We start from the raw sequence: 22,345 nt of genomic DNA, 5'->3' as shown, positions 1-22,345 counted from the left end.
ATAGGATCATAGCATGGCTTGGTTTGGAAGGGACCTCAAAGCTCACCCAGCCCCAAACCTCTGCTATGGGCTGGTTGTCCCACCACATCAGGCTGCCCAGGGCCCATCCAACTTGGCCTTGAGCACGTCTAGGGATAGGGAACCCACAGCTCTCTGGGCAGCCTGTGCCAGGGCATCACCACGCTCTGAGCGAAAACAATTCCTCCTGATGTGTAATCTAAATCTCTCCTCTTTTAGTACAGAACCATTCCCCCTTGTCCTGTCACCATCAACCTGTGTAAAAAGTTGATTTTCCTCCTGCAAATGTTGTTTTCCCCTCTCATTTCTTGAGATGAAGAGACAAGATGCACACAGGCCTCAGGGCATGGATGCGCCAAGAGATTTTGTAGCAGCAAAACCCTACCTTCTGCTCTGGTTCCCATGCACTTCCTTATGACACTTGCAGTTTTCTTTTCAGCTTTTTGGCTTACTCTGCCTGTTGAGGCAACAAACACCTCTTAGCAATGATTGCAGGACCTTTTGTGAGGGCTTTTTCTGAGTTTAGAATCAAGTAAAGTTTTTACTAACAACTGGGGCACCTTTTGTTAGACAATCCTTAAATTTAGCTGCTTTCATTTCCTGTTTATGTTTCACATGCCACGTTTTTCTGGTCTTTCCTATTTGCCTCACCGTAGCCTCCTTTACTCTCTCACTGAGTCATGCAGGAGGGTTTGAAACAGCGTTTCCTATTTGTGTCAGGCGTTTTACCTGGGCTTCTAATGCAAGATTTTTAAGCCTTCTTGGTGCCTTTAGGCTACTTCCTTTTGTACTACTTTTTAGGTGGTTGCAGGGTTGGGGTTTTTTTTGACAACTTCTTCCCCATTTTTACGTAGTTTGTTTTCTTAAAATTCAGCATTTGTTTGCTTTATTTGCCTTGCTTTCTGTTGTTACACCATGCAGCTTAATTATGTTGTGGTTAACATCAGAGAGCACCTCTCCCACTAATAGCTCTCAAATCAGATCCTTCTGAAGACTAAATTCAGAGCTGTGTTTTTCCTTGTGGCTTCCAGGGCCAGTTATTCTAGAAATAAGTTGCATCCAGAAATTCTATCTCTACATTTCACCCTGGTGAGGCACTGACCCAGTCTGTACGTGGGTGGTTGAGCCCTCCCAGTACGTGTCCTAAATGTGCAGCTCCTCTAATCTCACTTAATGCAGCTGTTGAAATGAATCAATGTGGGGAAATGAGCAACCTCTCAGCACAGCTAAGGCTGATTTGCATGAGTTTTTCAAGATCAAAATCAGCACCTGAGTCACCTGCAAAGTGCAGTATGGTGATTGGAAGCTTAGTGTGACCTGTGCGAGACACATTCATGCATTAAACCCTGACCTGGCAGAGATGGGTAAAAACAGCTGTAGTAGTGAATTCTTTGCCATCAGATTCAGCTTGATACGCAGGTGCAATTAGGCTAGCTGAAGTTTTCATATTGTCTTATGCATAGAGTGTGTTGTGTCTTTCTGATAGGGAAGGAGCAAAAGCATTCACTAGTATACTTCAAGAGACAGTGCTGTTTCAGTTCAGTTACTTGCACTAAAATGATCCTATGGCTGTGTTTTGGAGGCTCGTGCTTCACACTACTGCACTGCTTAGTCTGTTCAATAACATACATATTATTGTTTCTCGTATAAAAAATATGAGAGCAAAAGCAAATTTTGTATTTTTTTCATCTAGAAACTTTCCTAAAATTCCTCTGACCTGAGATCAATCAAGCTCTGTAATGGAAGGCCACATCCTAGACGCAAGAAGATGGATGTATCTGAAAGAAGAGGATTTCATACAGTTCCTGGACTTCTGCAGCTCTACCTTCAGATCCCTGTGCAAGCAGCTTCTCTCATTACTTGCTCCCTCCAGACTCAAGCACTCCCTCCTGTCCTTACACAAAACACCATCCGCATCTGCTTAGCTGGGCGACCAGGAACGTACTGCAATTCTGAGCTGGTCTGGAGCTGCACAGGTGCTGGGCAGCAGCCACCTTGTGGAACAGTTGCCTCAGTCATGCCAGCCTTCGAGCTCAGGAAGCAATTTGGTTCTCTTTCTACCCAGACATGAAATTTTCATGGAATTTTTCACCACTGATTATCATTGCAGCCTCCATCCTATCTCTGCTTTGTCAAATTTGGTCAGAATTGGCCTGAAGGTTCAAAAGTTATCAAGGAAAGAGGGGGGGAACAGATGGATGAAAGAGGAATTGACAGACAGCATGATCTCATAATCCCCGCTGGCATAGGAATTCAGGCAGAATTGAAATATTTTAGGTCAGAACACTGTGCACTTAAACTTCTCATTTTGAAAGAACAAGCTTCTAATGTGAAACAAATTTTCATTTGTTAGACCATAGACCGGCTTTTAGGGGCAGAGATTAAACAACAGCCTTCCCCTACAAACATGTTACAATCGTATCTTTGACTTTTCTTACAGTCCTTTTTCCCATCCAGCCACAGCCCCATATGCTTCAGTGTTTCCTTCTGCAGCTCCTTATGGGTCAAGAATGTTTTTATCTGATTCATTTTTTTCTCGGTTGTGTTCAGTCAAAACATAATTAAAGGCTTACCTTACCCTTTTTTTCCATTCCAGGAGCAGTTGTTTTGCATCTGTGTCCGAGCACCAGAGAGGCTGCTTAGATAGCGTGTTGTATTTACAAGCCTTTTTATGGTGGATTCCAACAGATTAAGACAGAGACTTTTCTGGAAGGATGTCTGCAAGCTCTGCACTATCCCACCCGTGCCATGTTGCATTTGTTTCGCTGCAAAACATGATGTAGTTGTGTCTGGTGCTCACTTGAGAAGCTATCGATTACCCACTGGCCCAGGCTGTGAAACACATATATAGGCTTCACAGCTGGTGAATATAAACCCTCCCACTGAGATACATCTGTCGTGAAGAGCTCACATAAAAGTATTTTGCTTATTATCGTTTTAGGTTTGGGGTTTGGTTTGGCTAAATAACAGCAAAGATGTAGAAATAAGTTTTTAGGTGGTGTAGCAGTGTGGAAGCTTTTCCATTATGCAGCATGCAGGTTTTTAGCCAGTAGCAGCAGGATTTTAGAGGGGCCCAATGCAGATTGCAGGAGTGCCAGCCACTCTTCGGAAGCACTCTGTTAAAAGAAGATCATTGCTTTAAGCAAACTCAGGCTCTGAATTAAGCACAGCTTTTGAAGTGCCGTGTGAACTGTTATGATAATAAAGCCAGAATACAGAAATTTGGCACCAGCTCGCTGGCTCTCACAGGCACCTGTATTGTCTCTGGAGGAACAGATTTCATTCCGAAACCTTGTGTTCCCAGAAAAGCAGGTCACAGTGATTAGCTTTCTTCAGGCTTTATTGGATACGATGCCATAAGTGGAAAAAAGCACCTATATGATTGGACTGACACTGCTGATGTTATTTAGACATACAATGCACAAAGTTATTCTTTTCTAAAAAACCTATTTACTCTTCTGGCCCTGTTTTGGATTAAAAGTCCAGCAGGATGGGAAAGCACCAGCCTGCTCCTGCCACCACCTCACGCTGCTCTGCCTCTGCCGTCGCGTTCCAGCTTCTGCACACCAGGGCAGTGGCTGCTCTGCACAGCAGCGACACAAAGGAGCAGGAGCTTCTGGAGGCTTGCGGAGAGCTGCTCCCTCAGCCTGGGGAGCTGATACCTTAGTGAGCAAAAGGAAATGGACCCCATAGCCGTGGCAGTCTCTGCTATCACAAGCCCAGTCCTTTCTGGCACTAGTAATTTCAACCCTCCATTCCTTGCCTGTCCATCCATCGTAATCATACCATTCTTGCCATGCTGAGGTCCATGAAAGCACCGAGTTGATCACAATGCCTGGATGTGTAATAACAGTAATAACTGAAAACTTTGCCACTGAAACTACTTTAAACAACCTCTTTTAGAGCAAGGCGATGGCCATCATTTTATTTATAATTTTATTTATTTTATTTATAATTTAAGGCTCTTTTCCATTTAAATTGGCTGCAGAAGAGAAAGAACCAAAACCATTTTCTTACTGATAGTCAAGCTTCTGGACTTATTAAATTTCCATCATTAGCAAAATGAGGAAACTTACTTTTCTTATAAACAGCTGACAAGGCATTACAAATGTCATGAAAGAAACTGCACGGGTCTTAAACTGTGCAAGGCTCATCAAAACCGCGCCACAACATCACTCAGAATGCTGCTCCCATGTGGTTCTGTCTTGCACACAGCAAGACACACCGCCAAAAGTTTGCTGCCCCTCTCTTCCTGTTGCAGATTTCAGCAGCACCTGGGTGCCCTTTGGCTCTTGTTATATATGTAGTAGGGGGGCTTTCAAAGAAAGCTCTGCTAAAAAGATGGTCTCCTTCGGCATGAGTCTTTTCAGTGGCTCATCTTCCTGACAATCTACATGCCATGATTTCAGACTAAAACTCCCATTTCTATATTTTGAAGAAATCTGAATTTACAGCGCAACACTGTTGACAAATTGAAACAAAAGAATGTTCCACGCTGTGCTTGAAAATACAACACCACCATTTGCAAAAGCATTTCAGTTCTGTCGCCCTCTCATCTCCCCCAGTAACAAACTGAAATGCACACCTTCGTCTGGCTGTGGATTTCCCATTCAGCACAGCACACACGCAGAACCTGCAGGTCGCCTCGTACACATTTTTTCTGCCTTGTACAGAGCCAGAGTGATTTCAGCTACAATTATTTCAAACATATACTAATGCATTTCAATTTGCACTTTGTTTTACAGGCTGGTTTGTCTTCAGAATTTAATAGTGGAAATTTATACGGCACCCATGGTTGTAACAAATAACGTTAATGACTGTTAGGGTTACATTGGGCCAACATGTGTAAAAGAAATTTAATTTAAATTGCACTCCAGCCTGAATGCCATAGGATTAATTTGAATTGCTAAAACTCCATGAGCTCCTCATTAAGTAGTCATTAAAGCTATATGAAAAGATTTGCAAAGAGAAGAAACGCTGCATGCAAATAGAGATGACAATTTAAAAAGAAAAAATGAAACACAACAAAAAGGTAGAAAAGATTTGTATTTATATTCTCACAAAATAACAATACAACACACCATTCCACGCGCTACTGAATGCAGCGAGCACCACACCGGTGTGCACACAGACCCTTTTCAATGTGGAATGTCAGGAAAGAAGGGGACAGACTCTTTAGCAGGGTCTGTGGTAATAGAACGAGGGGAAATGGCTTCAAGCTTTAAGAGGGGAGATTTAGATTGGATAAAAGGAAAGTCTTTTACAGTGCGAGTGGTGAGGCACTGGCACAGGCTTCCTAGTGATGTGGTTGATGCCCTGTCCCTGGAGACTCTCAAGTTGAGGCTGGATCAGGCCCTGGGCAACCTGATGTAGCTGTGCATGTCCCTGCTCACTGCAGGCGAGTTGGACTAGATGGTCTTCAGAGGTCCCTTCCAACTCTAATGATTCTATGACTCGGAGTGGATTTCCCTCCACTGCAGTCTTTTGCTGGGATTTGCAATAGTTGAGATAGAAAGAAGGGCCAAGATGACCAAATTCTCACATATTCTGTTCAGTATTTCCCCTCCATTGCAATTCTAGGTAGTAACGTAATACTCGGATGTTTCTTTGGCAGCTGCCAATTAACAGTACTACATTTAGTTGGTCACTTTGGCAATTTGGCTCATTTTGCTTTTGGTGAAACTTCATTTGGTTTCTGATGTGTTCACCCCATTCGTGTCTGTGGGGAGTACAGAGCTTTAAGAGCATCTAAAGGCAGTCAGCTCTCCTTCCCCCAGTGCTGGGATGTGCAGTTTAGTGGCTGAAACAACCGCCTCGCTCCTGACTCTTACCACGTACAAGACCAATGGCCTGCAGCAGTAACAGAAATTAACAGCTTTCTAAGACTAAAATTACTATTCCTAGGTTAAAAGCCGTGACGTTCGTTTCCACAGTGCTCATCTGCAGGGACAAAACCACTGAGCGAGGATGGTGGCAACGTGGTGCAGTAATCACCTCTCTGGGGAGCGGAGGCTGCAGTAAAGGCCTCCAAGAAGAGCAGAATGACGCCCTGGGGCACCACGTGGAGCACAGCTGCAGCCTGGGCTGGCACACAGCTCTGCATCCTCCTGTTCCAGTTCTGTGCTTTTGGCACTCAATTCACCAAAACTGGCCCCACCTGATGTACAGTAGGATGCTCCAAATTCTGATGTTCGTGGCTTTTATTAGCTGTACATCAGTAGAAGTAGAGGGTATGGTGGGGATGGGCTGCCAGTTGGACTAGGTGATCTTAGGAGTCTTTTCCAATCTGAATGATTCTATGGTTCTGTGTCAATAAAAAATATTGTGGAGGGTCAGGAAAAGCGATAATTCTTTAAATTTTATGAAGGTTTTATCAGCATTTTTTTTTTTTCCCATCCCAGATGTTAACTAAGAATCATTCATGATATGAAACCCATCAGATGAAAAACTCTGTTGTTCTTGTTGATTTTTGGGGGACAATTTATGTCTGTGGTATTCTAATGAAACTCACTCTGAGCCTAGATTGAGTTTCGTACAAAAAAGCCCACAGGATTCAGTCCCAGGCAACAACATGCTGCAACTTCCACTGGTCAAGCCCCACTCTTTTAGAAAGATAAGTAAGCCAGCCTCCATGGGATACAAGTTAGTCAGAGCTGGGATGGGAGTGAAGGCATATTCATCCTAATTGCAGCTGAGAATTTGCAGAAAAGTTAACCATTTGGGGTTGGATTTATGCCTCTCCCCTGTGATGGCACAGACCCACTCACAGCGCTGCCCCAGGAGCAGGGAAGGGCCAGCCCCGAGGCCAGGCCTCCGCACTCTGCAGAAAGTCCTTTGCGATGGCAGCGTCTCTGCAGAGCCCTGCCCACACAGGGTAACGTGAAGGAAGAAAGATGAAGATAGAAGTGGGACCTCACCTGCCCAAAGCACGGTCATGACACAGAGCGGCAGAGCTGCCAGCACGGTTGCTGCGTTTAATCTTGGAGCAGCGGCATTTGTTTCCATGAATGCTGTGGTTACAGGTAGCTGTGCACACACCAATCCCTGCATGCATGTACACACACGAACACGCACACAAAGATTCAGCTTGACAATGAGCAAAACCAGGACGCCCTGCCCACCCCTAGGTGACACATCCCGGGGTGCCACCGCGACACAGCGCAGTAAGATGTGCTCTGGAAGGAACTGCCAGCCTGAATGGCAGCGCAGTGCTGGGATGCCAGCTGGGAAGCCTGGCACCTGGAGCAGCTGTGGGGCTTCCGGCTGCTGTCCTGAACTGCCTGCAGACAAGGGGCTGCATCTGGAGGAAGCACTGCTTTACAATGGGGAGAAGAGCGCATCAAGAGGATCTTTTCACCAGGATAGCAGCCCCCACTGTAACAACTGGAAAAGTAAAAACAAATGAACCCTTTTTGTTTCCACTCAAGATTATTCGAGTAATTTTTATTGAAAATATAAGATCTACAAAGCCATGGATACCCAGCGTGGAAGAACTCATTAAGTTAGCACATTCATCTTTAAAAGGAAAATTTCAGGTTGACCTAAGGTACAATAATGTTCAATTTAAAATCTTGTCTTTCCTTCTGTAAGTTTCAAATCTCTTTTCATTAGGAGGTTCTGTGCAAGAGCTGCTTGTCACGAAAGGAAACACTTTACAATTCATGAACGTGTTCATTATAGAATAAATGAACAGCAACAATATACTAGCCTGTTTTTTTTCCTGTTAACAGTCGTATGTTAAAGTAAACTCTTAGTTTTGTTTTGTTTTGTTTTTTCCATGATTTGGAAATTAGTTTCATATGCACCAAAGGAGCTAGTAATTTCTGCTGCTTGTCAGCTACACACAATGAGTATATTGCTGTGTGCTTTCCCCAACAACGAGGATTTTAGTAAAATGCAAGGTGTATACAACATAATACCAAAACCTGCATCACAGAAAAGGTTAATTGTTTTCTTATTCAGCTGCCAGAGTTGATAACCTTATGCCCCTCCCCAGAGCCAAAGTAGGGGTGGCAATCCGTTAGGTTATGTACATTAAACATATACATTTTCCTTGTTGGCAAGTTCCAAGCAGTAAGCGAGAGTGCAAACAAGGATCTGTAAGCTGCCACAAAATGTATTCGTATTTCTACTTGGTGTTGTAAGAGCCAAAGGGAGGACACGTATGTCAGATGTTGAAAGAACAACTGAATCTTTGTTTTTGATCATTATGGTCAGCGTGTCATGAGGTCTTGTATCTGAATGCTAAAAATGGCACCACACTTGGACATCCCATAGCCTTACACAGTACATTTGTGTTTCCCTAGCCACTGAGCACTGGTCTCACGGAGACCCTGACTTTATAAGCTAACAAAATATAGATTTGGGTGCTGAAGAATCAAAAGGAGGGCTTATACAATTAACCCTCGCACCGAAACCTAAATTTAGGATTTTACTTAAAGCCACACTGAATCAGTTGTGAGAGGGTAAAGATATAAACACACCTCTCTACTTCATCGGTAGGAAGGTGGACAACTGACCATTCAAATGGAGGGTCTGGAAACAAAGCTTAGTTGTCCTTTAAACAATGAAAAGGAGAGGCATACATAAATGGTCACCAAGGCACAATATGACAAAGGTGAAGAGTCCCTGAGACTCTGGTCTGGGTCTGTACCATTCCCCTCCCTATACAAGTAAATGAGAACATTTAGGAAAATATAATACAAAATCTCTTACAGGAAATATAGACTACACTTGCTAAAATCACTTCCCTAAAAGTGTTTATAGCTTTTTTCTCTTTTTTTTTTCTTTTTTTCTTTCTTTTTTTTTTTCTTTCTTTTTTTTTTTTTTAAAAGACCTTCTTTAAACAGGTAATGCAAAGACTGGTCCGTTTTTTCTTACCCGGCAAGCCAAGCTCTAATGACTTCACTAAGCAGAAGTTGTATTAAAATACATCTTCATAGTATTGCTATAATTTGGGTAAATATGTTCTGAACAGCTTGATGAGTACTAAATAAACTTTGCTGTTTTACAGCATACATTTAAATTTTTTGCACTTTTTTAAGAATAGAAAATGCAATTATAGTGTGCAAAAGAAAAAAGGATTAATTATCTTCTAGCTGAATACTGTATTTTTAAGCCATGCCTTCCATAAAAATGTATTGACATGTGTAAAAAGAAAAAAAAAATACAAGCAAACAGAAATTTCATTTCCCTGCAAGGAAAGATCAGCTATCACAATCTGGATCGCTTGAGTTCTGTATTTTTCAGACAAAGAAATGAAAAAAAAAAAAAACACCACCAAAAACACTGAAATGCTTCAATGTCATCCATTCCACAGTAACAGGTCCAAACTGCAGTGCTGCATTCTACTCCTCCTGTTAACATGGATGGAATGATTTGCTGCTGGTTGGATACTGAATACAAAAAAGCAGAAGAAAGTTGAGATCATCCCACATGAAGTCATTACTAGAGCTGGCTTTTCCCCCATTTTGAAGTACAGTAGTGACTTGTAAATATGACCTTTTCTAAAGATCATCTGTAATTTGAAGGTTTATCCGCCTGCTTTACCCAAACAACTGCTGAAAGAATTGATACAACAGAGCCTGCTATACAGGGTTCCATTTTCTTTTTTTCCATGTAAAAATACCACAAAAAGTAGTTTTAGGTTTTTGTATCTCCGAATCACTAATGCATGGTAGTTTCTGTTCATTCTTCCATGTTTGAAAATGGTTTTTGCAAAATCAAAATAACTGTCAAACTTCCTTATGCCATGCTTCCAACAGTTTGAATTTAATACCTCTTGAATGGAATGACAATTTCTTTTCTTTAATTTGCAGTAGAGCTACATCAAGCTAGCTTTAAGTCACAACTGTACCTAACCACAGTTCTCTGCAACAAACCCATGATTTACAATATCTAATATTGTGGTTACAGTGCAGGGAACCGTGGGTAAGAAACCTCCATGTCAGAGTACTGTGGTTGGGGTTTCCCGGAAGAGTGGCAGTTGACACCTCTGGAATATTCATATATAAGTGCTTCAGTCAGATGGTCCTGAGTTGAACTGGTAACTCAGGCACTATGAGAGCCTGGCATTCAGTCTGCGGGAATGTGTGTAACCTCCATCGCTTGAGCCGCTTTGCAAACTGTAGTGGTCTTCAGCATCACTGGCACTTCCAACACTGTCCATTTCCCCGGGTGTAAACTCCATTCCTTCAATGTCTACTTCTAAAGAAAACGTAAGAAGTATATTTTCAGAAACGCAGCTTCTCTAACAAGTAACCAGGGGCCAGCGCTGCCTGCGTAACCAACGTGCAGGTGGAACCCAAATCATTCATTCTCTGTAATTAAAAGAAGCCTGCAACGGTAGCTCCTGAGGTAAGTAGCATCTTGTCCACCTGAGAATTAAAATCCCTCCTGTCCTCGCCTACATAAATACACAGCGTGACATCAGCACCAAATGCTGTCCCAGAACAGTTCCAACCTGTTCAGAGATGCTGATCTTAAAAAACACACGAAGAAAACCCAAACCCTCTGGGCTCTGAGCTGTAGCACCACACGCGGCAGCTCAACCTGCAGGTGTCAGCTCGCAGTGACTGCGGTGCAGCCATCTGTCCTCCAAGAGCTGCACTGTGACCAACAGCTCCGTCTCCCACGGGCCCTGGAAAGGGCTGTGTGTGTGAGTCCTCAGTGACAGGCACACTGCTAACCAGAAGATGAGAAAAGGTGATGGGGAGCTCCGACAGCTCACTCTTAAATGAAAACCAAATGTAGGAAACACTTGGTGATCACTGCACAGAAAATATTGTAACATTTCGCAAGAAATGATGTGAAATTGATTTACTCACGCAAACGAATTAAGGCAAATAACTGTTTTGCAAAGAATATACAAAAGATGCCGTTGCTTTTCGTTCTGTAGATTGCGTAATGGAACAGTTTTGTCTGGGTTTTGTTGAAAATTTGATCTTAGTTCTAAATTGTGTATCGAAAAATATTTTTTTTGCTTCCCTGCTTCCCCCTCCTTCCCACAGCTGCAGGCCCCTCTGGGCAGCCCCCACGCACTTACCTTGTTCAGAGTCAGTGGATATTGTTGATCCCATACTGTCAGTGCGGATGCGCTCCATGCCCTGCACGGATAGCTGCTCCAACCTGCGTTTGAGGTAGCGGTGTTCCCGCTGTAATTGTTCTTTAATATTCAGAGCTTTTCGGTCCTGTTCTTCCAATTTCTTAAAGAGAGAGAGTATCAGTAAGCCAACAGATCGTACCTGTGTTAAAGCATCATAACTTTGGATCTTCTCCAATCAGTTCTTTTAGAGCGCGAATTGATGATCAGACACAATTATTTCTGTTACCACCCTGTAGAGCTCCGTGCAACTTCAGCTGGCCAGTCCGGAAGCGAATTGGTTTCACAGTAAAATACATGGATACAGTAAAAGAAAAGTATTCCTCAGGGACCCTTTTGCCACTAGCAAAAGCTTCTCAGCTAAGACTGAATGATTGTTGCCTTGGTTCTGGGGAATATTTAAATCATTTTGTCAGGCAAAACTGTCACCATCTTTGGTAACTAAAGCACGGCTCCGGTTTCAAGCAGAGTTTTATGGCTCTTTAGGTGAAACAAGAGAGTTATCGCCATAAAGGAACCATTACAGGCTCCTCTGTGCTCCCTGTACTACCAGAAGCTATGGAAATTGTTACCATTTAAGAGTGCTTCATTATCAATACTCCAGTATTACTTTATATATGAAGTAGGAGGAATTTACCAACAATTCCCTTCATTCTTGCATTTCTTTTTCCTAGCACTTCTCTGATAACTCTATGATAACCCCCTAACAAAATCAGCACTATTAATCCAATCCTTCTCAGCAAACAACCTGTGAATGAGTCCTTTCATGAATCAGCCCCAGATCTTTCCTGTTACTTGAATAAAATAAGGTGTTCATTTTGGAACGAAAAAGAATGCCTCACTGCATAGAACGCAATGCACTGTTGGTAGAAAGGTAATAGCAGGGATACTCTCAGATCTCAGCTGAATGCTTTTCCAATCACTGATAGCTATTTTCAAAAACGGACTGCATAACTAGAGAGGAAGTAGAATGGATATGATTGGATCAAAAGCAGGAGCTACAAACAAAACACACACACACACAAAAGGCAATTCTTTTAATCTAAGTGATGAAGTAAATTACAGGTTCTGGCAGAAAAAGCACTTATAAGCTAGACCAAATTTCTCTTTGAGCAGTGTTTACATGACCACTGAGATGTAGGAGATGTATTGGGAGTGAATACAGCTGCTGCTGACTCTTCCCTACCATGTGAATGAACCTATGTGTGGGTTTCTAGAGGAGAGTGGGGTGGGACAGCATACAACAAACCACGAGCCAAGTGACTGCAAGGATTCTGCTGTTCTAATGCCAACCCCAAAGCAAAAGTATTTATCTTTGAAAACATAATTGATGTTACTCAACTCAGCAGCTTCCCACCTGAATGAAACCTAATTTCTGTAGCCTCACTGTGAGCCCAGGCCACACACTACTCAGATATGCATCATACGTAGGAACACAATGTTACAATAAACAAATGGGGAGTACATCCATGTGCACAGCACACCAAATGTGCCCAACTGATCACATTTCCTTTTCCTCTATCTTCCTGGCTGTGGTCCCAAACTCCAACAACTCTTTCAGGAATGAACTCGGTGATTCGTATCCAGGAGACCCAAAACTGTCCGATCTCTCAGGGCAAGTTTCAGTGTATGGGCGTGCGTGTGAAAAGTTCAGAACTAATTGCTGTGTTGGAAAGGCCGGGGCAGTGCCTGCTCTGACAGTGCAGCTGAGAGGTGGCTGTCCGAAAGCCTGCAGATCTGTTGGAGGGGAGCAGTCAGGCATCAGAACAGTGGAGGTGGGTTCAGTTAGAATCTCAAAAAGAAAACAAAACTTCAGTTTCACTTTTGAGAAAAGGAGTACATGGTACCGTGCACGACAGACTGGGAAAGAATCCGTTCCTAGCTTTGTTATCAGCAGCTGAAATGTTAACTGCATGGCTAATCTCTCACACTTGCCACTTGTAAAAACAGTTTTTCAATTTGTATGCATAAGCCCATGATAGGGGGGCAGCCCGAGACAAAAACCACACGCAGTGCCTTTCATGCATGTTAGCCCGAATTATAAACAAGCAGCCAAAATCTCCAATGGTCAAAACAGGGGTTGCTCAGCTGGAGTAAACGTGCTTACAAGAGCTGAAGAAGGAGCTGAGTAACCTTGTTTACAAGAATGGCTTTGCTTGAATTCATCCTTAATGCTTCCTACGAATTACAGCCATTTCTGCAATTGCACTGAATGTCACTGCTGTACAGCAGCAGGCTGTTCTCCAAAATATTCCCAGACCACTGGCAGCATTCAGCCTCTCACGACACTTTTTGCTTTTCTCTCTTTTCCCCTTTTACATTGAAAAAAATGCCAGACAAATAATTACAGTCCTGGAGACGGCATCAGAAACCTGTTCTTTAACCTTCTGCATTTAAATATTATCATCTATCTGTGCTTCCATTCCCCTGAAAATGACGAGAGTGAAACTACGCAGTCTTAGGAAAGAGCAGGGCTCAGGAGGGATCTCCTTTGTGTTGTCTGTGCACATGTCTAACCTGTACTGTTGCTAAAGCACAGGTGAGGTTTCGTTTTGGTTTTCAGCTGGTGGCTCAGGTGTTGCTCACACAAAGCATGCAAAGGGAGTGGCAGCTAACAGGAGATGAGATTTTATTTTTGGTTTCTTTTAAGTGATTGGCACATGCTCCAGGATCTGGTTGCTGGAGTATGGGATGAGGGTGAGACTCGTTAGGAGCTATAATCCCTTTGACTCCGTTAGTTATTTCATTACCAGTTATTGGTATTTTCACACTGACATCAGTGCAGTACATTGCTACTTTGTTCAGTCCTTAAAAATAAGTACATTAATCAAATAACACCCATGATATACATATATTTTAATACAATGTAAACCATTAATAATCACAAAACCACCATTTTATGTATCTGTTACTGCAAAGCACATAAAAAACTTGATAACCTGAGTGAAAACCCTGCTTCTAATACAGACCAATAGAGCCAGAAGATCAGACATATGGATACAGATCTTATGTGAAAATTAAACTCCTCTTTATGGATACACATTCTGGAAGATTATGCTTTAAAAATGTAAAAATACAGATGAATGTTTTTACCTTGATATGCATCTTAGCTCTTTTCAACAGACTTAGAGTGGTGTGTCTGGTGCTGTCCGGCCCAAGAGGCACGAGCTGTTTTAGCTGTTCCAAATATAGCCGGAGTTTCGCCCGTCTGCAATTATTAAAAATGAAGAGTGTTGTAGTGAAGTTGCACTTGAATTGCACATCCTATATGCAAACACCATCTGTTTGCAGGATCTCTCTGCAAAACTCAATTCAACAGTGGCTTCCTCTCCCCTTCCTTTGGCAAAGTTTCAGACCGAAAGGTCACTTGAAATGTAGTAATGCTACTTGGCACACTCGTACACTATTTTCATACCTATATTTGAAAGCAGTTTGCTCCGTCTGGTTATTCCCAACTTAAGGAAGGGGAAGTACATCCAGAGAAAGTAACTCAACCGAGGCTGCACATTGAATGTGTGGTTGAATAAAGAAGAAAAGTGGAGACTTCACCCCAGCCTGGATGGCTTTCCAGCCTGTGGGAGGGAGCAGAGCCTGCACGCTGCAGCTCCCCGCTGCCCGATGTGATGGTTGTGCTCCTGCAAGGCACGGCTGCTTCCAGCTGTACCTCTCAGCCCTCACCATAGACCCTTTTTGCTCCTGCCCATGCACGAACCCACAGCCCACTGTGAGGGAGCCAGAACAACACAGAGCAACACCAATGAGCTCCAGCAGTGTCAGGTCCATTGCTCTCATTCAAGTGATACCATTACCACTCCCAGCAACTTTTCTCCTATATATAATGGCATCAAATCCATTGGTAAAGAATGAGGATAAGCAAAATGGCATTTCTACAGCTAGCTGATTTCCAAACTTTTTGTATTTCTTTAAGGAGGCACTGGCAGTACAACGCTCCATGCAACTCCACTGTAACTGCCAAAGCAAAGCAGAGCAAACCAAAGAACATCGCACCTTTCAGTTTTACACAATGGAAATAGATGCAGCACTTACATGAGCAACATCTGTACCATTTTCTTTCCACCAGCCCAGACTGAACAAAGCAATGATCTGGAGCATGCCTACAGCCCCCACACAGCACTAATAATAAGCGAAGCGGATCACAAGTGTGACATGAATAATTATCTGTTTCCAATCTGCTGTATGCTGCATGAAGGAAACAAACTGTGCGGGAAATGCAATGCTCCTGGTCAGGACATTCAGAACAAGAATTCAGCATCAGTATCTGAAATGCAACTTAAGAGGATTCAGTGTAAACTGAATGACAGGTAACATCGTATCTGGACTGAGTACTGTAATGCAAAACCTGAGAATGAATGGGGGAGAAAAAAGCAAAATAAAACCTAATGAAAATTCAGTGCTGTAATGACAACACACTGACATGTAGTTCTGGCTGCCTGTAAATTAGTGGTGCATTAGGTATGAATTCAAAGAGCATTCTGTAGAACTGTTAATTCTTTCTTCAAGTCATTTAGGAGAAAGAGGTTATTGGTGGAAGTATGATTCAAGAGAGAACAGATGCCATACTCTTTGTTTAGGGCTGGGGTTTGGTTTGTATTCAAGGCTCTGCACCTAACAACCAAACCGCTTTTATTTCATGCACAGCCTCATAGGTGGGAGCAGCCCTGGGACTGCTGAGCTGAGCCACGATGCCGACCTTTACAGCAGATGCAAAGGATGAAGTGCCACCATCAGGGGCTACTGGGAGCTATACCGAGAACACAGGTAACGCTTTATTTCTCTTTCTATAGCCTTTAATAGCTACCTGTTTTTTTTGTGTGTGTATTAACTAAAATCTTGCTTTGGGCACTGAATTCAATCCATCTTTTTGATTTCTAACTGGCCTCTAAGCATGCATGCAGCCATTGCGTCACTCAGTACAACTTGGATGCAACTCTACTTAGACAGCTGACAGAGAAGTGGGGACTGAGGATAAAGGAGGATGTGGGAAGAGAGGGGACAAGAAGAGTACCCACGTAGCAAACAAGAGTTAAACACATGGACCAGAATGAATGCTTGCAGTAATTAGAAGTATTATAACGAATACACTGAACTGTTAATCTGAAGTCTACTTAATATTCATGTTGAAATACATCAGTGGAAGCCAGGCTCCATACCCAGCTTATCTGCCTCTGCTGGTATTTGAAGAAAGTCTGCTTACTGCAGGGTCACAATAAGGGTTTGGTGCACTTCCTTAGCACCCGCTGGGGCAACGAGCAGAGATACATCCAGTGGGCAAGGCTGTGAGCCTGGCTGAAGCACTGTTCTTTTATGTCCTACGCAAAGCAGGCAAAGCAGGACTTGGCAGCAGTGCCACAAAGAGTATATGACTGAAGTTAATAAGAATATTTTAACTGATCAATGAGAATAATTAAAAGGAGCGCGATATTAAAATAATAATAATGCCTTCAAACATTCTCTAACAACAGACAGCACAGTGTAATAAACACACCTTGCTGAAACACCCACGGGAACTTCATCTTTTTTTGTGAGTGTAAACAAGGGGATATTTTCTTTCATTCTTTTACTCATATCTTTACATAAATGTTTATGTTGCTAATTCATGTATTGTAACACAAGAGCATCATCAATGGCCTGAATTATGAACACGGAAACTCCACCCTGCCACAATTACTAGAGTAAATACCCCACAGTTTTCAGTTTACAAATCTTGGAAAAAAACCCTCTAAGAATGTAAGAGAGCATTGCTGGCATGCTGCAGTAACCGATCACAGCAGCAGCAAGGGACTCCGACTTCACAGCAGATAAATTGTCACGCGCAGGATCTGTCAGCACTAACTTCTCCCTGGCTGCAGGGAACCGACAGCTTTTCCTCCTCGGCCGATGGGAGCCACCCAGAAGGCAGCCGCAGAGGTAATCACAGCCTGAGCCCTTTGTGTTCTGTACATCAGGCCACATACTCTACCTAGAAAAAAAGCAAAAAGCTGTCTGGTCCAAGAGGAGCTGGAGAACAGTCTCTGTGCCCGCGATGCGGCTCAGTGCAGTAATTACACTGCTCCAGCTCCAAAACATGACACCTTCGCCCACACCACGCATGATGTCAGGCGAGTAAGCCGGTGCCTAGAAAAGCACACGCTTTTCCGCTCCCATGTGGATGCACAGAAATATTCCCTTCATCACTGCTAATGCTTAATAAAAAGGAGCTATAGCCCCTCTGCGTCAGTCAAGGCTCCCCTGGGGCAGCTGTCCTACAGCAGGTGGGTGGTTCACCACTTTCATAGAAATGACAATCACTTTTTGACAGCCACCATAACAGCTATTGACTGGGACTCCCTGAACTCACACTGAAACTGTGAAAGCAGCACGGGGCAGCACTTGCTAAGTACTTCAGCCAAACGAACCTGCCAGGCCAGAGGGCCACGTGAGGGGCCTGCCTCAAGGCACCAAGTCCGGACAGGATGCCATGCCCAGCAGTGCTGGAGATTCCCCCACAGCACTTCCATAAGAAGTTCACTTGAAGGCCACGCTCTGCAGTCCACAGATTCCACAGAAAGGCAAGGAGCCATGCTGGCTGGAGGAGCTCGGATTTACCACTCTTTTAAGACAGGCTGCTGTACAAAAGCACATGAGGATCTCTGACTTTAACCTGTCTCAAAATTGCATAAATTAATCTATTAAATAGCAGTCAGGAAGCTTCCCCATAGGTATGAAATTCTAGATGCAAATATATTTTACACCAAGAAATGGAACGCTACGTTGCAGAGGGGGAAAGAAAAAGAACAAAAAGCCTATTGTTTGCACTGGATAATCTTAATTCCAAGAAAACTGCAACAATTCCAAGAAATTCCTACAACTTCTTGACGGGTGGTTGCAATGGGAACAAAATACTCCTTGGTAAGGCCAAATAATGAAATAAGAGGCAATGGCTGTGAGGTACAGGATGGGCATTAGGAAACAAATATATTACGAAAGCAGTGCATATGCAGAATAGGTTGCCCAGAAAAGCTGCACAAGTGCTGCTGCTGGAGGTTTTTCAAAATTCATCTTGACAAAACCACAGTGTTTCAGAGGTCCTTCCAATCAACACTGCTGTGACTGTATAAATCAGACTGCTTGGAAAACCATAGCATTTGACTCACATAGCAGCAAAAAAAAAAAAAAAAAGAAAAAAACAGTGCAGTTCAAACTGCCAGTCTTATCCAATACAGTGCTGTAGGTTTGTGGAGTGACCTGATCCACCTACAGGCTTTCCATGGGAGCTCTCCGTAGCTTTTTTAGACACAGCGTGGCAGATAGAAATAGCCTGCAGACAGTTAAAAAGTAGGCAGCAAAAAGCAAAAAGCTACTGCTCAGGCAGCAGCTGCACAGCTCTCTGGTGGCAGTGAAAGTACGTTTCCTAAACCACACAAGTACAAATCAAGAGACCTAAACTGGGGTCTGTTGTTTAACCCATTGATCTGCACCAAGTCAACAGGAAAGGCAAAGCTTTCCTTTGGCAATGCATGTCCAAAGCAAGCTGCTTTACCCTCCCTGTGGCATGCCTCAGCCAGGCCTAAGTGAAATTACATGGCACAGACACTCATGACAGCTTACAGGGTGGCAGTGAAAAATGCTGCCATGTCCAAACATGCATGTATCACACCGCCCTGGCAGGGAAACCCACACAAGACAGAGCTGCTGACAGCCCTCCTCACATCTGTGATAGGAAGCACGGGGCAGGCATGTCCTCCAGGCTACATTTGAAGACAGCAGCAGCAGTTCCCACTGCTGACATTGTGCTGCTCACTGCCTGCAGAAAGCATCAAAATGGCAATGCTCATCCACGGATTCCTCAGCAGTCACAGACAAGAGCACAGAGCTCAACAGACACAGGTCACATTCCTGACGGATCCACCTTGTGCGTCAAGACCTCAGTCCACAGCCTCTCCAAGTTAGAAGAGTGACTCTCTCACACGTACGCATTCTTGTGTTGACTCAATGCTGGCTGTAATAGGGAAGGTCTGACTCTGCCAGCAAAGCCTGATGTCCCATGGGAAGTCCCAGAACAGCCCTGACTTCTCCATACCTACTGAGCCCTACCAGCAGATTGCCCAGTCAGGACACCCTGTTGTCCTGGCCATACTGAGGTGTGTGCAGCAAGGATCTGAAAGCATGTATGGACATGAAACACCGCCTGCTTCACAAGAAGGCCCGAGCTGTGCTTTCTGCAATATGTTTTCAGTGCTAAAAATGCTTGCATGGCTGAACATGTGTCTGTATTTCAGAAGTCCCAAATTTAGTCTACTAAACTAGCTGTGCCTACAGGAGGTTGACACACTCTTAAACTAATTGCTAAATATATTTACTTGGAGATGTTTTGCAAATAAAAGAACACTACAGATCAAACACTCAAATGACAATGAAAATGCAATTAGAAGTTGCACTACTGAAAACAACAGATATATATTTGAAATAGGTGCAAAAATTTAAAGAAAATCATCATTTCTGCACTTCATCTGTTTCAATCCAAGAAACAGACAGCTTCAGAGCCTGCCACAATGTAAGCCCCATCCTAGCTCACAAGGAAAGCCCCAGAGTTCTTAATACAAACAGCCTCCACACTTCAAAAAAAAAACCCAAACAACTATTACAGGTAACCTGAATAAAAATTCTGAAATAAATCAAGGAGAAGCAATATTCGTACAAACTGGACAGAGTCACTGAAGCATTTCAAATTCCTCCTTTCGTGTTTCACATTTTTTTCCACATTTAAACCTGGTCCTGTGCTGTGCAATGAAGTTAATATACACAAGTTTAAATATAGAGCAGTTACTAAATTTTTCATTGCTGCACAGTGACTAAGTAATCTGGATTAATAACATACATAGGATAAAGTCAGAGAAGGATCCCTGCACCAAAAATTCACATCTGGAGTCACATACACAGACTCTGGAGTCCAGGTACTTCGTGAATCAAAGGGGTTTGGGTTGAGCCAACAACTTCAGCTTGGAAACCGCTGCAGTGAACCACGGGGTTTGCTTCCTTAAGAAAAGTGATTCTATCTGCCACCAGACAACAAATTCGGCATAAAATACAGAAGTGAGCTAGCTAACTGCAATCATAAAATACTGTGTTTTACAGGAAGACTCTTCACAGTTTTATTTACGAAGAGCCACCACCTGTATGGGGAGCAGTAAAGCTTTAGAGAGAATCAGCAAATGAGGATCTTTCGTGACCCATTCCGGCCACGACTGCAGATAGCATTACTGTCCAAACCCTTATCACTAGCTGCTTCTAAAGATGCCAACCTCTCAGCCTGCCCAGTCCCACCCCCTGCCATAGGCTGGGAACCCCCCAGCTAAGGCTGCCAGGGCCCGTTCAAGCCAGCTCCAGGCACGGGGCACTCTCAGCTCTCCAGGCTGCCTGTGCCAGGGCCTCACGTCCTCTAAGTAAAGATCTTCTTCCTAACATCTAACCCAAATTTTAGTTTAGTTTAGTAACCCCTTTTTAGTTTTAAGAGTCCGTCCCCCTCCTGCTTATAAGCTCCTACAAGAGCTCCATCTCTTTTTATTTTTATGCATAATCACATCTGATTGATGACAGAATTTTGCTACGGATAGCTTTATGATGCTGAAAACAAAATGTTTGCATGTTATTTTCTATATTCCTGGGTACCATTGTACATTCATACAATGTAGATACAGACATAATTATATACCCCACTGTGTAGCAGGAGCTGGTATTCAGGCACACCTGCCTTACTCCTCCATAAGATAACACTTTTCCTGAACTGCCAGGAATATTTACAGCTCTGCAACGCTTTTAATAAGCCATCAAAGATGATCCTACACCAATTAAAATGCATTTGTTTACACAGGCATTTAGAGAGATTGTATCTACAACTTCCATTTAAGAAATTAAAGAAACTCCATTATAGCAAAATGCTTCTGAAGAAACCTTTCTATTAATGGTCCAGGCAGGATTTAGAGTATCTTCAGAAAAAAGATCAAATGCAATGCAAGATAACAGCTCTCCACTGAAGTATAAAATCTTGTCTCTACCGTATTTTCCATATTTATTTCAGCCAGAAACACTTTCAATACTTTTTTTCCACTCTACAAAGGATACCTCGAACATATTCCCAGTTTTTCAATAGAGGCTCATATTCACGCTGCACAATCTACTTCATCTACACAACAAATTTACTTTAGTGAAAAGGAAAGAAAACCTCTTAGTATTAAAGCACTGTACCATGGCGAGGCACCCAGTGTGCCGCACTTGGACATTCTGATTGCTTCGAGATGTGTGAAATATTTGCTTACAGCTGAGTGCCTCAGAGTCAAAAACAGAAAATTCAGCAGTGCCCTTACAGCAAACTCTTTTGGTTTTTATTATACAAGGAAAAAATAAATCAAGCAAATAAATCAGCTTTCTGCAAATGTACTTCTCTTTGAGCTACAAACAAAATGCTGAAATCTGTGCTGCAGGTAAAGATTCATAGGTTTGTTCCAAATCGTATTTTTTTGCCTTTGTCTAATACCCCCACAGGTCTCTGTATCTAAATTCAGCATGGAAGCACTGGAAGGTACAGAGGTAACAGATGGAAAAACCTGCAAGTGCCTGATCAGACAATCTCTCTAAACTGGAGAGCTGTGGATTTGAAGGATGGATGTGGATTAAGAACTGGCTGACTGGTTGCAGCCAGAGGGTTGTGATCAATGGTTCTGTGCCAGGGTGGAGGCCGCTCACAAGCGGTGTCCTTCAGGGGTCGGTCTTGGGACTGGTGCTCTTCAACATCTTCATCAACGACACAGACGATGACATCAAGTGCACCCTCAGCAAGTTTGCGGATGATAACAAGTTGAGCGATGCAGTTGATACATTGGAGAGAAGGAAAGCCATCCAGAGGGACCTGGACAGGCTGGAGAAGTGGGCCCACGTGAAAATAATGAGGTTCAGTAAGGCCAAGTGCAGGGTGCTGACTTGGGTTGGAGCAATCCCAGGTGTTTATACAGACTGGGAGAAGAACCTGTTGAGAGCAGCCCTGCAGAGAAGGACTTGGGGTCCTGGTGGATGAGAAGCTGGACGTGAGCCAGCAGTGTGCGCTTCCAGCCTGGAAGGCCAACTGTGTTTTGGGCTGCATTAAAAAAGGTTGGCCAGCAGGGAGAGGGAGGTGATTGTCCCGGTCTACTCAGTTCTTGCGAGGCCCCATCTGGAGTACTGCATCCTGGC

General features: G+C 43.3%; 1 protein-coding gene across 6 annotated transcripts in view; it reads right to left on the bottom strand.

The window, feature by feature from the left end:
• Window positions 1-7,446: 7,446 nt before the first annotated feature.
• MXD4 (MAX dimerization protein 4) overlaps window positions 7,447-22,345 on the bottom strand; it is a 37,367-nt gene continuing 22,468 nt past the window's right edge. For all 6 annotated transcript variants that reach the window (XM_048941542.1, XM_048941544.1, XM_048941543.1 and 3 more), the window contains 3 exons: window positions 14,213-14,327; window positions 11,063-11,222; window positions 7,447-10,224 (listed from right to left, as the gene is read on the bottom strand). In XM_048941542.1, the coding sequence (XP_048797499.1) occupies window positions 10,076-10,224; window positions 11,063-11,222; window positions 14,213-14,327 (424 nt within the window). In that variant the 3' untranslated portion in view covers window positions 7,447-10,075. The remainder of the gene's footprint in view (window positions 10,225-11,062; window positions 11,223-14,212; window positions 14,328-22,345) is intronic.

Source organism: Lagopus muta, chromosome 4, assembly GCF_023343835.1.
Source record: "Lagopus muta isolate bLagMut1 chromosome 4, bLagMut1 primary, whole genome shotgun sequence".
NCBI classification, from domain to species: Eukaryota; Metazoa; Chordata; class Aves; order Galliformes; family Phasianidae; genus Lagopus; species Lagopus muta.
Note: the sequence above shows the minus strand (reverse complement) of the source record. Positions and strands in the feature narration are given on the sequence as shown.